This window comes from Bipolaris zeicola, assembly GCF_000523435.1.
Source record: "Bipolaris zeicola 26-R-13 unplaced genomic scaffold scaffold_262, whole genome shotgun sequence".
In the NCBI taxonomy this organism is placed as follows: domain Eukaryota; kingdom Fungi; phylum Ascomycota; class Dothideomycetes; order Pleosporales; family Pleosporaceae; genus Bipolaris; species Bipolaris zeicola.
Window position 1 is genome coordinate 14,033 of NW_006912311.1, and position 17,633 is coordinate 31,665.

Genomic DNA, 17,633 nt, shown 5'->3' on the forward strand with positions numbered 1-17,633 from the left:
TTTCCTTGTTGCATTCTCGCTGTGTTACATAAGCAAATGCCGGCTTGTCGGCTACACGTCCATGGACTAGATTTCCACAGCCTCCATCAACAGGATATCCTTCAAGATATTGAGGAATCTGATTACATGCTAGCGACTTCTCCGTGTTTGTATAACGTCAGTGTTCTCTACTCCAAGTATGATGCGAGTGGTTGGGCAAACTACAACAGAGAGGCCACATTGCAATTGTCGGCTGGGCTAGCACCCAACCTGAAGCACGTCTGTATGTGGGACAATACACCACCACCATCCGGGGAAATTATACGACAGAGGCCCAAGCGACCCCAATGGCAGGGATTTCATCCTCAGTCAGATGGCGAATGGTGTGAGATACCCCAAGCTAAAGGTCAAATTCAGGATCTTGCTATCAACGCCCTGTACGAAGTTTCTGGATTAGAGTTGGCCTCTTGGGAGTGCCACACTGATTTCTCTATGCTGCGATCTCTCCAGCTTGAAAGACTGATGGAGTTGGATGTTCTTAAAAGATTAGCTGATCTTGCAGAACAAGATGGGCTCTCGCGCTTGAGATCTCTGAGTCTACCAGCTATCTCCGGTGAATACGTGGATCGTGTCGATGCTGAATCAATAATGACACGGCTCTGTGCATCACTGCACCCTTTGGTCGAGCTTGGAATGGTTGCGCCTGGACCCATGAGCTTCGAGGCAATACTTGAACGCCACGGCCACGGTCTACAAGTGCTTTGTATCGAAGACTTCATTCTTTCAGCACACCAGGTCATCCAGCTGCGAGATTCATGCCCGAGAATCAGAAAGCTGAGCATTGAAATGCTACGCTCTGCAGATGATCATGTCGAGGTTCGAATATACCAGACCCTGGGCTCTATGCGATACCTGGAAAACCTATCACTAATGCTCAAATGTACTGACTATCGTGAGGATGACGGGCCAGATGCCCCTTGCATCCTTGGGATGCCTTCGAACGACGAAGAAGATCAAAAAGCGATGGCAATCGCCATCCGCAAAGTTTTCATCAACGCTGCTGTAGATGAGAGTCTTGCACGATCCATCTTTCGACAAATTTTGGCAACTCATGCCTCGGTTAAAGCTGGCCTGCCTCCAAAGCTGGATCTCATACGTTTGCGGGTAGGCAGAGTATCGGTACTTAACGACCAAAGGATGGGCATGGGTTTCGAAGGCGTTCTTGAATGGATAGCGAGAAGCTGGATATGCAGGCGTGACCCTCGAGACACACACCAAGACGATGTCAAGATTGAAGAAATCAACAGTGACACCAGACTCCGCAATAGCGAGCTGCTTGAAGATGACATGGATGAATTGATGGAAAGCGAACAGTTTGCAGATATTTGGAAATCCATATGGCCAGAGACAGGAGCAGGTTGGAAAGAAGAGTGGCAGAGTATTCCGCTTACTAATATAAAAGACTAGATACTTAACCAGTATAAGGCGACGAAAGTGACCTGGTTCACGCTAAAATTGGTTTAGCGTTACAGTTCCCACCCACATTAATCTACTTTGCCAACCCCAACTCGCGGAATCTAATTTCGAGGGATTAAGTCTTGAGTGGAAAATGGCAAGATGTCCATCAATTGTTAAAGTGATAGGCCCGTGTGGATATTAGGCGGTTTATCCGAATTCTGCCACAGCTGCTGCGTTTACACAAAATCCATGGATGGATTTTCCTAAAACAATACATTCCCCATAAATCATCTAGACTGTCTTCAGTAGCATAGTGAGTACTGAGTTAATTGTGAGTTCTATTTGAATCTATTTTGTGAATACAATATGCCAAGCCACAGTTACTAAATTCCCTATTACACTGACCAGTTCTGTTATGAGCTCAGACACCTAGTAGTGGCTACTCCAACTGCTCTACCAACAATAAATAACTATTTTTGACTTTCAAAGCTATCCACTATCACCATAGCGCGCCTAACATGGTCGATCATGAAGCATCTATTTAATCTACCATCCACAATTGTTGCGTTAGCGTTTGTAAGTCTTCAAAATTCGCTGCTGCCACGTACAACGTTCCGCGATCAACAATCTGCGATTGCCTCAGTGGGCAGGTTCAACGCGTAATAACTCACCGCTAAGAGCAGTGGTTTTCAACAGATCAAGAATCTAAGCTCTTCAACTGGATCCTCTGCAAAGATAGCTGCCCGCGCCGACCTAGCCATGCACTCCTTTAGCAAGTGATGATCCGGATACTCGATCAGAATAGTGATACAGCCAAAGGTGTCAGACGACCACAAAGAGAAACTGCTACAACAATTTAGCCAGCTTTCGGTAGGGGTGCCGGACAGCGTAACGCTGCGGACGGGCCAACGCTAGATCACGTCTTCCAACACCCACCAGTCTATTCATTTCTACCAACCACAACACGACCAATATGCAACCAACTAACGGCTTGCTTGCTGCTCTAGATCATGGAGAACAAAAACCTGTATATGCCAAAGTCGCGAAAAGATTCGGTGTTGATCCGAGAACGCTGAGTCGCGACTGCAGTTACTGCTATCTATATAGCTAGCTATCCTATCCAGTATTATAAAGCTTTTAGGTAACTATTACAACTTGATTTTTGTACAAGAGGTATCGCTTTAATGCATATCTAATAGCTTGTCTTTATTATCTATTGTATTGTCGTCGCTGCTGTTATCTTAATGTCGAGAGAGTTGGCAGAGCAGCTGGTACAGGCGGACTTGGTAGCGGACTGCTGCAGCTACCTCCGCTGCCTCTATGTTATCATTTGTAAGCATGCTCTCATTGTACTTTACGCTGCGATTCTCTTGTACGCGCTGCAGTTTGTATTGCGCCTTGGTGTTATAGTCATCATGGTTAACGGCGTACTCACAGCACGCAACGCCGTGCATAATTGTGACGCCGCTGGCTACGCGCTCAAGGTGTTTCTTGCTCCAATTCTGTATTTTAGGCCACATCCGCTTCTATTTGTTAGCAATCGTTGTTATCTCGTGAAGTGGTTTTGCAGTGAGCTTTTGTTGTAAGCGGGCGACGTCATTAACCTGGCGGCGTTGTACTATTGAGCGCGCGTCCTGCGAGTAGGTAGGTCCACCATCCGCTTTAAGAGCACGGCGTTTATGACGACGGCGCTCACCTTTAGCAAGCTGCGCTACTCTATATGGTATAGCTCGCGCTGCGAGCCCTCCGCGATGCGCACAATTACTGACACCACGCTTGTGTTTAATAACGCTGGCAGCAACGTCACGTAGGAGGTGCTCACGAAGCACAGCGTAGACAAAGGGCTCTTGCGCCTGAATCTGGCAGACAGATTTTGGTGTAACCTAGGCAGCTTCACCGGTCGTGGGTTCTCTGGCTCTGGTGTTGTGTCCCAGCCAAGCTCATCGCGCTCTCCTCGCGCGTGCCGACGACACCGGCGTACGCTCAATTGCTCGCCCTATAGCGCCATCCGAACTTGTGTGAAGCGCTGCAGTGGCGGTGGGCACGATAGTAATGAGCCTAAAGGCGGCAAAGTGCTTTGTATGTGCGGTGTCGTCTGTCGCAACTACTACGTAAGCTGGCGGTAGTGCGTCGCATTCATACTTACTGTCCGTGTCGCGCAGCTGTAACTGGTCAAGTCCAAGCTCTGGCTCCCACAGATTAAGATCAATTCGCCCACAGCTGCTCTATGTAGTAAAGCGCGTGAAGGTAAGAAGCCATATCTCAGCAAGAGTCGCCAGAAAGCCTGCCTTGTAGATGTCTTTTGAGCCGGTGCGAGACGCCCACTCAAGCAGCGGCCGTAGTACCACCTGAGTGGTTGAAAGATACCTGCCCTACCAAGCTTTTTTGCCATGCAGTCTTGTGCAGATAAGAATTTGCCTAGCTTTGCCGTCCCGCCAATCATTGCCAGCTTCATATCTTCGTCCGTGTTCCCTCGGGGAGGAGAGGCACAAATTCGGATTAGCACGAGGGCCGGACTCGTCAAGTGTCGCCACATAGAATCTCCGCTTTATGTGCCACGCGGCTGTCCCACATGCGATATGAACCTTTCGCTGACCCATTTACAGGCCGTTCACCTATTTGCAGTTGCAACTCGTTCCTCCCAAGACCCTAGCTGATCTGCCCAAGATGTCGTCGTCTGACGAAGAAGCCGGTGTGCACGCCAAAACAGCTCATATCGACGAAAAGAACTTCAACGACACCAGCTCTCCCAATGTCGAGCTGTACAACAATGCCTACGTCAAGCAAGATAGCGGCATCCTCTCTCGTCTTCGAAGCATCGAATCAAGCCTGGACGCCAAATTTGGTATCGAATCGGAAGCCATCAAGAGGAAGCTGCCAGAAGAGAAGAAACCAGTCCGCTTCCATGAACAGCTTACCATGTTCTGCCTCTGGGCCTCCGGCACAATGAACACGTCCTGTTTCGCGACCGGCTTCCTCGGCTGGGAATTCGGATTGTCCCTCAAACAGTCCATCGTCATCATCATCTTTGCTTCGCTCCTGGGAGGTGCTCTTACTGGATTCGCAGCCACCTTTGGCGCCGTCACTGGTCTTCGACAGATTTCCGCTTCCCGATATAGCTTCGGTTGGTGGCCAAACAAGATCGTTGCTTTCCTCAATGCCATCGTCCAGATCGGCTGGTCTGCAGTCGCTTGCATTACTGCAGGTCTAGCCCTGGAGGCTGTTGCAGATGGTCACCTCTCTCTTGTCGTAGGCATCATCATTTTGGCAGTAGTCGCTCTCATAATCTCCTTCGTCGGCCTCAGTGCGATTCTGGTCTACGAGCGATATGCTTGGATAGTCTTCTTCATCATCTTCATCATCTTTTTCGGCGAGGCAGGCAAATATGCCGACAACACAACTCCTGCAAGTGTGTCTGGGATCAACCAAGCTGGTGCAGTCTTGACCCTCATCGCCATCATCTACGGCAGCTCTTGCTCGTGGTGCACCATGGCCTCCGACTACTATGTACACTATCCTGCTAGCATCTCCCGAGCCAGAGTCTTTCTTATGACAACCTTTGGCATTGCGATTCCGACTAGCATTGGCATGATCGCTGGCGCCGTCGTGGCATCGGCGCTCAACAACAAGCCAGAATGGAAGACGACCTACGAAAACGATGGAATTGGCTTCTTGATCCAGGAGTTCCTCTACCCACGAGGATTCGCTAAATTCCTCCTTGCCCTGCTTGTGCTCTCGGGAATCAACACTAACGTCATTAGCATCTACAGCGCTGCTATTTCTTGCCAGCAATTTGCTCGCCCATTTTCAAAGATTCCTCGATTCATTTGGACCTTCCTTGTCTTTGCCTGCATCCTCGCTCTTGCTCTAGGTGGACGCGAAAAGCTCAATGCTTATCTGCAGAACTTCTTGGGTATCCTTGGATACTGGTGCACTTCATACTTCATCATCCTCTTCTCTGAGCACTTTGTCTTCCGTGGCAGCAACTTTGATAATTACGATCTTGATGGGTGGAATGACCCAAGCAGATTACCATTGGGCCTTGCGGCTGGTACTTCGTTTGGCTTGGGAGTTATTGGCTGGTTTATGGGCATGGATCAGACATGGTTTGTTGGACCTGTCGCCAAATTGATTGGCAGCACTGGTGGTGATGTCGGTAATGAGATGACACTTGTGATCACTCTAGTCACCTTTATTCCTCTCAGATTTCTCGAGAAGAAGTATATAGGCCGTTGAGCCCAATAGGTAGAATATCTACTCCGTGCTTTGCTTCTTTGTTATAAGGTGGCGCAACTTAACCGGTCTGAATTTCCAGCTTCACTTTGCCATAATATTCTCTAGCCTAGAATCACGTGCACTGATATAGCGAATATCTAGCTAGCATCAACGCCTGTGCTTGGCAAGTCGCTACACTATTTGTGGCTTTGTTCTGTCCTCTTTCGATACATTATCCCGTACTTACACGTGTAAGGTATACATATGGTGGCGCTGGCGCTTCGCTTCGTTATGTTGCCCTTAGCCTTTATCTCTGCTACTTCTACTCTGCCCACGGGCTCCCTGCGAAGCTGCTTTCTCTCTTTGGTAGCTGCTACCTCTTTCGCGACGTGCTTCGCTCGTGCTTCCTTGAGCGCCCCCTAAGTCATTACCTTGGCCTTTTCTAGTATTGTTGATTTACCAACCGACGAGCTCTAATCTCAGCATTGATCTTGGGTAGAAACCGGTTGTGGTCTCGGAGAAGCAAGCGTTCGGCGAAAGAGATGCGAGCAGCAGCAGCTAGGGTCTACATGCGCCCCTCAATGCGCTGCTTGCTTCTCTCATAAAGCACAAGAGTTTCACATTTGACCACGCCATGTAGTGGCGATAGAGCCTCTGTTGTTAGAGACGTCACAGGTGTTGTAGGTGTCTGCAGCTACTCTTCGGACTGGCAGAGGGCTACAAATTTGTCAGTTGCTGGAACAAGCAACTGAGTCAGAGGATTTGGTAAATCCTTCAGTAACTGCTTCAGCTTCAGGCGCCCATTATCAAGAGGCAAATAAACGAGAGCTAAGGCCGCTAACAGCAACTTCGCGCATATGCAATCTAAGTGCGCCAGCAAACAGTACACAAGCCTGTTCAAGGTAAACATACAACACTACATCTCTTACTTTCAATCTCCCGATCGTACCGCCAACAAGACAAAATATTATACCAGAATAGCGCAATCCAAAACGTGAGAATAGTGACAGCACCTGCGGCAACTGCAACAAGTGCTGCCACGGTTGAGCCGTATGAAATATTTTAGAACTTATAATTATCCTGCAGCACTGGTGTCGTAAGACCAACTTATAGAGCTGAGAGCATAACGGAGAGCACAGCAAACGCAGCTAGCATCTATTTAAAATAGCGTATAAAGAAGGCTTTATACTAGGTAGAGTCTGCTCTATATCTCTGAATTAAGTTATTCAGCGAGTGCGCTAGGGGCCAGAGTCTATAGATAATATTAAGTCAGCTTAATCGTAGCTCTCTATATTTGTGTTACTTATTAACATCACTTAGAGTAACTAAGTTAACATTATTAAGGAAGGCATCTAAAAATTCCACCTAATCTAGCCACGCAATATCCTTCGACAGGAGACTAATCTCCTATACAATTGCAAGATCGCTTTAGTGGCATATAAGCCACGTATAGGATAGCAATAGCCTACACGTAGACTAATAGAGCACCTCCTCAGAACACAGATACTTGTTCTAATAGTCGTAGTCAAGTAAGTACTCTGGCAGTGGCTTGACGAACATCTGAGACTCGAACCAAACCAGGTGCTTGTTTGGATCTTCAGTGACGAGTATGCTCCGACCGAGAAGCCTCTGTCTGTGTAGGGGCCTGGCAGCCTTCGGCAAGCCAGCAAGCCAGAGATGATGGTGAATGGCGTTGAGTTTTAGTGTCCTCAGGTCGAGAGATAGATATTCGATAGGAGATCTGTTCGGCTGTACAAAATGGTTTTTCTGGTAAATGATTGAAGGGAAAACCAGGTTAGACGGAGCTATAGATCCAGCTGAGCTTCGACAAGGGTTGTTCTTCGATATCGGCGGACCATGCTTTCTTAAGCTCAGCCGTGCACAGGGTGAATGATGATGATCGACGGCTGGCAAAATGTCTGGCTGGGAGGGTTGGCTGCCTTGTGTCGACATCACTCGGCTGCAGCGATGAAGGAATAGTTCGCGCCTGAATTTTAGGTTGGACAAGGGACTGTGGAGGGCCTATATGAATTGGAGAGCTGCGTTCAGCTTGCATCAGCTGGCTTCTCACAGACCAGGCACGGGGTGAGGTGGAAGGATGTGCCTCGCCTTGAGAAGGGGCTATTGCGGGGAGGACGGATTTCCTCAACTGCACCCAGCTCAGACGAAGGATCCAGACGCGCCACAAAACCCCCACAGCAAAGCCTAGATTTCCGTTGACAACGCTGATTGGCAGGCATAGTCATACCTAACCTATCTGCGCACCCTGGTTATAACTAACATATTGCCTGCGTTAGTCAGCTATGCGACGCAGTTCAGCACAGCCCAGCCATGACCGCCGATCACCAGCTCAAGATACTACTAACCTCCCGCCTACGCGCCCTCAGTCGGGCTGCTCGCTACCTAGACTCTAAATAATGCCCTTCACTTGCTCTATTGTTCACTTCTGAGGCAGCATGGCCGTTGCGAAGAAGGGCCCCGTGCTGCGCGTCACCGGTTTTTCAGCCTCGCAGTCTGACGAGGAGCTGGCGGCATCGCTAAAGGCGACCATCAACAACGAATTGACCGAAGAAGAAAAGGCAAAATTTCACATTAAAGTAGACTTCGTGCCCTCCTGCTACGACGATAAAGAGAAGGTTGCGCTCTTAGAGTGCTGCGGCGGGCTGCCTGCGTTCCTGTCAACGCTCACGGCTAATCCGCTAGGCGATTAGCAGATAGAGGTAGTAGTATCGCGTTGCGCAAAAGTGTGTCTGGATTGGGGTGCTGCTCGGACAGTTGAGCACTTCCTCGATGGCGGTCGCAAAGGTGCCCTGTATGGAAGGCTTCGATGCAATATTTGAGAGGCTCGAAAGTTTGCAGACTGTTGATGGTTATGGAGGGGTTGTGGACACCTAAAATCTGTCGCGTGCGTTAGGCACTCACACTTTTGGGCCGTAACGCAGACTTGCAAAGCGAACTGACTTAATGTATCGCCGGCTCTGTAACCTGGGATTAGGGGTTCGGCTTTACTAGCAATATATTAATATCTGACTCAGTCGCCGATATCTTCTCAAAAACACGGTGAGCACTACTTAGTGCTTGTTCTACTAATATCTAGCTAGGAGAATTAGCGGGCGCGCACCGATTGGCAGCGATAACTAAACTCTAATTAGACAGAGCGTGTAAGGGGCTATATGCTAAGAGTAATGCCGAGTGTAATAGATTTATATTCGATACAGAGCTAGCAACTTTCTACTAAAGCGGTTATATCTGCGTACGAATTGGAGAAATTAGCTCACCCATTAGTCTGAGCGCCGCTCGAACAGGTAATTAGCCCGACAGAGTGGCGTCCGAACACGGTTCAGATGAGCAGGATCTAGGTGTGATCTCTCGCACCTAGATTTTATGATCGTACACTAAGATCTTATTAAGGAACTTTATTGAAGGTCGTTCAGCCCATTACACTACTCAGCGCAAGTAGCATAAGCAGCTGCAAGTATTGACGATCGGACCGTTGTAGTTACCAACAACAATGTAGTCATTTGGACTGTCCCTCGTGCCGGCTCTATGGCAAGCTAGCTGACAGTTGGTCCCTTTGCAGGCTCCTCCACAATTATCCCAGGGTGTAACTTGAAGCTGATCGTATACGCAACCATCAAGTCGAGACGGGATAGAGGCGTTGACTACTCCAACTATAGCCAATAGTATAGGGAGAATCGACTTCATGTCGTCTAGGTAGTTGTTGAATTGCTTGAGGATCTGTAGTATAAGATGGATAGGAAGCGGTAGGTTGGAGTAACGTAGAAAGGTTTTGACGCTGTTGAACTGAAGATCTTGGAGGCAATGACTTCTGCCTAGAATGTAGAAGAAGATAGTTATAACTTGTTAACAAAGATGAGAGTTGGTTACTATAGTAGCAATATTGGAAGGTGATAAGGGAACACACTTAGATTTATACATCGTTGCCACTAATAAATATTCCCCTTTTCTAGTCTATCTAAACCGCGCTCCGATGTCACAGCTAATTAAAGATTATCAGCGACTGAGTCGGATGTTACTATATTGCTAGTAAGGCCGAACCCCTAATTCTAGATTACGGAGCCGGCGATACTTTAAGAGTCTATATACTTAACAAGCTATTAATAGTAGTTATAACTATACTATAATTAACTATATTTAGTACCAACTTATTTAATAACTACAATAGAGAGATAAATCTTAGTAGTGGTATAATACTAACTAGAAAGAAAAGTCTAATTAATTGTTAGCTAGAGGACGGCTAATACAAGCATAGTGCTGGGGTATCATTTCTTGATAGAGCGACGGCATCGGCGTCTTTAGGCAGCGTAAACAGCGGCGGTCAAGGTTGTGCTATACACTCTTATGCAGTTACAGCTTCCGCTTTGCGCACATAGCTCAGTTGTCATCCCACGCAGGACACAGGCCCGCCCAATACACGCTTGTCTAGGAAAAGTTAAACCACGTGAATACTATGCGCTAATTTGCCTAAGTGCTAGAAAGAAAATTAACTAATAACATCGCTAACAGGAACTAATACCGTTTAGGCAAGATTACTACTAAGTAATAAAGACTTAGCGTGGGATCAAAGATCGCCTGCTTATAGAAAGCAGAAGCTGTAACTACATAAGATTGTACCCGGATTTTGTAATCGCGTACCGAGATATCATCGAGGAGCTCCACCAAAACCCGTCACATGACGGAGCTATCTGTACTTTAAGGAGCTGCACTTAGAGAGCTATCGCCAAAATATACCGTGATTGAGTTTAATGCTGATATATCTAATATCCGGCGCAGAGGAGTAGACGTTAGCGGCGGAGTAACACAGACTAGAAAGAAAACTCTGATTAACTGTGGGCCGGAAGAGGGTCGATACGAGGATAGAGCCGCTTTGTTATTCCTATGCATCGGCATCTTCGGACGGCGCAAACGGCGATAGTGTGTTACACGGGGTTGGATGCTAAAATCTTTTAGTTAGGGGGATCGGGAAAGATTCACTAATAGCTATACACTATAGTCAATTTGAATATATAGCGAATATTGAAATGTGCGAAGAAAGCAGTGTTAAAAGTCAAAGTACCCCTCATTTGTCCCAGCACGGCGGGTGTCCCAGCACTCAGGGATGGATGTTAATGTCTGGTTTTGGGCAGCCTGTCCGCATCAAGTACATACCCACGCTAGCCTTCAATATCGCCCGCCGTCGATCCCCTTCAAACAGACCGAGCAAGCCTCCCGATAAGAACTGGGTAGTGTTAATGCACATTTATATACTAGGACCAGCCTATCTGCCCTTTTCTTCAGCTTGACTATGTGACAGAGCGTATTTAGCATGCGGGAAAAATCGTCTCTACTTAAGTTATACCACCACGATTATCGTCTAGCAACACCCCAAGTTGCTGTATAATAGTATTTAGTTATCATCCTAGGGATATTCAACATTAGATCCCCCCTAGCCTGTGAATTCCATGTAAGACATAGTCTTCTCCTCACAGCCCTCTTGTGTCATTGTATTCGATGCCTTTGTGATTTTCTCGTCATGTCCTTCATAGATTTTGCAACCGCAATATTCTGAACTTCGCGGAGCGTGACCACATGGACACCGTAGCCAGGGAGACGAAATGTTTTGATACTGTGTTGAGGACCAACGAGTTCCACACTCACACTTGCAAGAAAACCTTAGCTCATCTGCTCTTCCGTATGTTCGGTGTCATACTTACACACCAAACAACCATTCTGTATGTTTTGTAACTGTACCACACTTCCCGTATGCATTCATAGCAGTAAAGATGGTGGCATTTGCAAGCGGAAACTATTTGCCTTTGTGTTTCATTCGGAAAACAAGTTTGACGTCCACATGTGCACTATGAGGCAGTCAGCCTTCCGCATATTCAACCTTCCCTTTATCTTACACATTTTCGGTTAACCTTAACAACGTTGCCATTCATGACTACTGCCTGCTGGGGTCATTTAATCAGCTGTAGAGCAGATTCACGGGCGGAAAGATAGAAAAGAGTTCGGCATTCCATGTAGCAGGAAGATTTCTTGAGGGGCAAGGCTGTATCAGCAGATGGAGATGTCCTTGGACTAGTCTTCCAAGCATGGTATGCGCCTCTTTATCATGCTTCACGCTAAACACAGCCCCATAGGCCAAAAGGACTACCCCACTTTGTAAGAGATACCGATGACGATTGGACATTTCTTGGAAATCACGTGTTGAAAACAGGTTGCTGTCTCCATGTAAATAGGAGAAAGCGACCAACCTTCATAAAATAGAATATAGCACAAGACTAAAGTCAAATCTTTTCTAATACTCGATATAGTTCTCCATTATTCATTGCTGCCTGACATGATAACTTAGACGTTGAACACCTCCATTATGATATTCTTCAGCGTCATAGAAGGCGTCAGTGTGTCTAACGGACCCAATCTCAACGCCAGCAGCATCAAGAACATCCAACAGAAGCTCAAACCTCTTGTAACGCACGTGTTTGAGCAATTCGGGGCCTGTAAACTCCTCTGAATGGAATTCATACGAGCTTCCGGGATTTTTCCGCCCTTTAATGTTCAGATCTGCACCATTACGGATAAGCATTGCCGCGGTAGAGTATGGTCTCGGGCCCTCTGCGGATGTAAGTGCTAACACAGCGTAGTGTAAAGGTGTCCACCCCCACTGGTCTTGTCTGTCGATATCTGTAGCGCACCCAGTTTCGAGGAGATAAGAAAGGGCGTCATCTTCTTGACAATGATGCGCTGTAAGATGTAGTACCGTCCGGCCATCGGCCAAAACTCTTGTTATGTTTACTCCGCACGCGCGCAGCAGCTTGAGAGTATCAACAGTATCCGTGCCTGACTTTACGGCATTTTTAATAACAGACCATGTGGGATCATCGGTTATTGAGTCATAATCAAGAGCGTTTTCAACGGCGAGGATACGGAGAAACGGCAGCACCTTGGACGATGTATCGTGTCTCGCTACATTCAATCCCGCGAGACTTCTTCCTCGGACGATTTCATGGGTGGACGACCCATATCTTATCAGTAGCCGGAGAACGTCGAGCCAACGATCCCATGTTGGTGGCAATTGCTTAAAGTCTTGACTACGGCGGAGATTCATCCCCACTATAGTAAAAATAGGTAGACTATGGGATATGGTGTTAACGTTGTACAAAGCAAATCTCCGTTCACGTCCTAAGGCTTACATCTGATCATCGTCTGGTATGTTTGGATTGCCTTTGTTCTCCAATAAGAATTGAACAGCTTTAAATTGCATTGAAGTGATCGCTACCTGTCATGACACTCGTTAGCTAAGTTCTGGTCTTGATTTCATTCTATCTCATGCGATGAGAGGTGTCTTTCCACAGGAAGCAATCCGATCGTTGATACCCCCTTTTTTCTCTTCCAGAATTTGTTTCATTAGCGTGACATCTCCCTTCCTGCAAGCCCTCATCAGAGGAGAATCTGCTGATACTCGTTGTTGCGTTTGGAAGCCCCAATCAAAACCCCAAATCTTATCCCGCATATCAACTTTTAACGAGATGTACAGGCCATAACACCCTCGAGGCCCCAAGAACTCGATGGGGCAGACGCCAAAGCGGAATTGTCTTTGCAATTCCGTTTTGCTTTCATCCGTTTGGCTAATGCAATTCCCGTAGAATCCTAAATTTTGGAGCAAAGAATCAAAACGTAAAAGGGATTTCCTTGACGCAATGAATCGCGATGCTGTGGCTGGAGGCGGCTGAAGGTCTTGCGGGACTCTCGGAAGGACAAGATGTGCTGATGTACAGCGTTGTATGGAGCTAACACGATTTCTATCGTAGTATCTTATTATGAGATTATTTTAGGAAGGCGTTACTTACAGATGGCCAATGGTTTCGATTTCCAGTAGCTTTTCCTTGGAACGCTTTTGTATTTCCTCTTTGAATCGTAAAGTTGCGTATTCTTCTTCCTCTTCATATATGGGGTATATGTACTCTAAATATCCCCAGCAAGCAGTATATTATGTCCTCCTTCAATGTCGTCTTACGCTTGGATGACCAATTCATTCGCTCTTCGATGTTGAACTCAGTGAATGGTTGCCCTCTTATCGCCGATAAAGGAATCCTAGTAATCTCATGGATCTCTCGCTCAAGTGATATCTTCGTGCCTAGTTGTTTGCCGTTCCTTAAGAAGAACTTAACTGTAGCCGGCGCAAGAAGCTCTTGTAGCGTACAGCCACGTGTAAACCATCTGCTCTGTTGAAAAGCATATTCCTATGTTATTGGGAAGGTCCCTGCGCTAGTGACCTCGCCTGGTACACTAACATCTGATAGGTATACATAGCACTTTCTTGCACGTTTGTACCAGCGGAACATAGAATTAATAGCACTACTAAGCTCATCATTTGTAGCTTTGTTAATGCAACAGGTGTCCACCCAGGAATATTCAAGGCCATCCTTCGCTGCCTGTTCTACGCAGAAGCAAATTTTGACGTAGCCAGCCTTGTTCGCAGCCGTCCCAGCTACCAGCTCATTATACGTAACCTCGCCGTCTGACCATGTTTGCGAGAGTATGGCGTATGGAGGAGGGTCATTGGAATCGCAGGAGACCAGCTCAAAGCTGCCGTCAGTTTTTCGTCGTAGGAGGCGCATTTTGGTGTGTGCATGTCTGCGTCGGCGAAACAGCGTATAGAGATATCGCGATGCTGAAACGTGTGGACCACGTTTTCAGCACAAAGGTACGAAATGTTCGCGGTATTGGTCGCGCTCATTCACGTATGAATTCGCGTCGATTTTGCATGCTCTAAAGAAGCGGTTGAAGTAGGTTGCAAAGGCATTAGGCCAAGGCTGTTAAGTCGAGTGCTTGGCACAGAAGGGCTCGCAAGAGGCGAAGCTAACTTACATCATTTTGATCCCGCTAGCGGGAGGATGGCCAACCCGCTCCTGCCACACCCTTGCAGCGAACAGGTAGCATGTGCTAGAAGGTAGAGATTGCGTCACGAAAAACAGCGGAATAGCGATTCTAGTCGTGGTTGTGATTGATTTGATTTGATTTGATTTGATTAAGTCCTACACGGTTGCAGCCCCGAAAAGCAGCTATGCCTGGATGGCAGGTTCGGCAGAGAGCCGACGCGGTGCGGACGTTGTTCCACGCCGCCGCACTTCATCCCTCAAATAAGACCATCTCTCTTTAGAGGCCTGCCGATACTCTCTCATCACTATCTACACATGGCTGCCAACCTCATCTAGATAATGACTCTACTAACTGAACACTGTACTTCCAGACTCGTAGAGGTATGGTTGCCTCGTGTTCTGCGTCTGCAATACCTTCAGTCTCCCTCCAACACTCGGCTGTCGTCTGCGCGTCTGCGATCCCCATTTTGCCCAAGGATCTGCGTCTGCTCTATGTGCTGGATGGCTTTGGTGGTTAGCTGTGGCGTGCTCAAGATAGTCTGTATATTGTCTCGTCCGGACAGGTTGGCGAAGATACGGTTCTGGAGATGTCTGCGCTTGCTGCAGTGGAGAAGGATATGTGCGACGGTCTGTCGTCTCGCTCCGCAGTCGCAGCACGGGCTGGTGACGTCTGGCACTCTTTGGGCGAAGAGAAAATTGTTGAGTTCAATCTTCTCTGTCCGTAGCTGCACCAGCAGCGCGCTCTCCCGCTTAGTGAGCCCTCGTGGAGCCGAGGTACTTTCTTGATGGGCGTTGTTCATGAAGAAGCTGACAAAGTTTTAGATTAAATATGTACGTCTTGTGCCATCTCTATTATATTATGCGGAAGATGCCATTATAAAGGAGTACGCTAGAATTCTATGGAAACTAAAACATAAATCGCTGAAGCTCAACATCTGTCCAACGACCCACCTTCTCCGCCAACCACATGTCCTTTGCTTGTTCAGTCGCTTTACCTGCAACACCAACAGGCTCGTAGTACTCGCCGCTCTTCACCTCCGATGACACTGACGCCCACAGCTGATTCCATGCGCCTTTCTCCACCGTCATCATAAGCGGCTTACCGACCTTCAACAGCACGCGAACAGGCAGCGACGCACCATCGGCGCCTGCTTGCAAGCCCGTGTTCACGACACCCGGGTGTATAGACGCCCACTTGATGTCCCGGTGCATTTGCGCCATGTGGCGCGTCCAGAGAATGCTGGCAGTTTTACTCTGGCCATAGCGCTCCATGCCGCCCATCTGCTCCGCAGGCGTCTTGAGGGATTCAAAGACGACGCCTGCCTTAGGAGCACCTGAATGAGCGCCAGAAGATACAACGACGACGCGGACGTCGGCAAAAGGGTCACTGGCTGCGGTACTTTTCAGAATTGGAAGGAGCAGCTTTGCGAATAGAGCGTGGCCGAGATGGTTTGTACCGAATTGGACTTCGTAGCCGTCTTTTGTGACAGCAGGTGGGCATGCCATTATCCCAGCGTTGAGCATCAGGATGTCGAGACGTCGCGCCTCAGATAAGAATCGACGTGCTGCTTGTTGGACAGAGTCTAGGGAGTTGAGGTCTAGTTGAAGGGGCTTGATGACGGGTAGAATGCTTCCGCCCACTTGGGCGTGGATTTCTCGGATCGCTTCATTTGCTTTGTCGGGGTTTCGGGACGCCATCCATATTTCGGCAGGACCGTGGCGTGCATATTCGAGGATGGCTTGTTTGCCTAGACCGTTGTTGCCTCCGGTCACGATGATCACTTTGCCTTGGAGGTGAGGAATTTCCGTTGCGGGTGAAAATGATCTAGAACACATTGTGGTCGAGTTGTGGAATATGCCGGTCGTAACTTGGGTATGATTAAGAGGCAGATTAGACTTTAGGGGAGAAGATATAGAGCAACGAAGAAGATAGAAGTGGATATTATACTCTCAACGAGCATACAGCTTTCTGTTTAAACAGCTCGGCTGACTGTATTTTATATACGTTCCACAACCTTTGGCCCTTGATAGACTGTGGTGTCTGTTACTATAATCGGCAGCTGAACATGGTTGGTCCTCGACATTACTTAACTCCACTAGTAAGATTGCACTTTCGTTGGCTCAGCCCTTATAGCGAACCACAATGTTATCCCAAACCGGACAAGCGCAATCCCATCAGGAGCTGCGCCTGTGCTAGTGTAGAGGGCCTGAAATCACACTTACTTCGTGGACTTCGAAGACAAATCACGCACCGCATGCGAATGGGGCCAATCTTACAGTGTATCAGCGCTGACCGAAAACGCACAATTTTTATCTCCTTTTAGCAGCGGGTAACAAAGTGCAGACCGCTGACCGGACTTCACGAGTCTTATTGCGAAACTATTGAGGAACCACTTAAAGGACCCCGTGTTTGGGTTACAAAGTAGTAGTTATGAAATATAACCACACTTAACTATATTTTTTTCCAAAAAAAACTACTCGTCTAGAACCCGAGTAAACCTCCACACGTGGGCGCGTTCTTAGCGCATCCACCACCGAAAAAGGCAAAAAAAGGAAAGCTCTCCAGCGGGGAATTGAACCCCGGTCTCCCGCGAGTTGTCACATGACAAGCGGAAATACTGACCACTATACTACTGAAGACGGCCACATGTAATTGGTGGAATCAATGTGAGTCCTGATCGATGGAAATATTGTGATTTTTGTGAATAATAACCTATATTGCGCAACATGCGCCCAATGATGTCTTTCGGACCCCGCTCAGTGCTCAGTCGCTCTCATTGTATCACTTTTCCGATCAACTAACGTGTTTCATAAGCGAGCTGATCACCCAAGCGAGCTGATCGCTCCCCACCAACGCGTCAACGTTAACACTACAACGCGTAATGCCTCAACAACGCACTACTCAAATCTCCTATACTGAAGCAGATCTACAGCTTGCTCTTTTTAACATCTAATCACAACGTGTTAAAAGCCAAAGACGTGCTGCCGCTATCTTTAACGTGCCTTAAAGTACTCTATCTACCTAACGTGCTAGAAAGCGCCCCTAACGTAACTGCGAGCCGAATTCAAAGCGGCTAGGCAAACTAGAAGAGGAGG

At 47.6% G+C, this 17,633-nt stretch overlaps 6 protein-coding genes across 6 annotated transcripts; 2 read left to right on the forward strand and 4 right to left on the reverse strand.

Moving 5' to 3' along the window:
- Nucleotides 1–36: 36 nt before the first annotated feature.
- On the forward strand, nt 37–1,446 carry COCCADRAFT_9037 (uncharacterized protein; the record flags this gene model as incomplete). Its single annotated transcript, XM_007718887.1, has 1 exon — nt 37–1,446. The coding sequence occupies one exon, from the start codon at nt 37–39 to the stop codon at nt 1,444–1,446; it is 1,410 nt and encodes a 469-aa protein (XP_007717077.1).
- Nucleotides 1,447–4,104: 2,658 nt separating this feature from the next.
- COCCADRAFT_9038 (uncharacterized protein) lies at nt 4,105–5,673 on the forward strand (the record flags this gene model as incomplete). The annotated part of the gene is made up of 1 exon (XM_007718888.1): nt 4,105–5,673. The coding sequence occupies one exon, from the start codon at nt 4,105–4,107 to the stop codon at nt 5,671–5,673; it is 1,569 nt and encodes a 522-aa protein (XP_007717078.1).
- Nucleotides 5,674–9,286: 3,613 nt separating this feature from the next.
- Nucleotides 9,287–9,481, reverse strand: COCCADRAFT_108657 (uncharacterized protein; the record flags this gene model as incomplete). Its single annotated transcript, XM_007718889.1, has 1 exon — nt 9,287–9,481. A coding segment is annotated over one exon (195 nt), but the record flags the coding sequence as incomplete, so codon positions are not given.
- Nucleotides 9,482–11,980: 2,499 nt separating this feature from the next.
- COCCADRAFT_108672 (uncharacterized protein) lies at nt 11,981–12,763 on the reverse strand (the record flags this gene model as incomplete). Its single annotated transcript, XM_007718890.1, has 1 exon — nt 11,981–12,763. One exon carries the CDS (start codon nt 12,761–12,763, stop codon nt 11,981–11,983), a length of 783 nt encoding a protein of 260 aa, XP_007717080.1.
- Nucleotides 12,764–13,598: 835 nt separating this feature from the next.
- Nucleotides 13,599–14,276, reverse strand: COCCADRAFT_108670 (uncharacterized protein; the record flags this gene model as incomplete). The annotated part of the gene is made up of 2 exons (XM_007718891.1): nt 13,599–13,898; nt 13,932–14,276. 2 exons carry the CDS (start codon nt 14,274–14,276, stop codon nt 13,599–13,601), a joined length of 645 nt encoding a protein of 214 aa, XP_007717081.1.
- A 1,167-nt stretch (nt 14,277–15,443) lies between these two features.
- On the reverse strand, nt 15,444–16,373 carry COCCADRAFT_108684 (uncharacterized protein; the record flags this gene model as incomplete). The annotated part of the gene is made up of 1 exon (XM_007718892.1): nt 15,444–16,373. One exon carries the CDS (start codon nt 16,371–16,373, stop codon nt 15,444–15,446), a length of 930 nt encoding a protein of 309 aa, XP_007717082.1.
- Between the last annotated feature and the right edge of the window lie 1,260 nt (nt 16,374–17,633).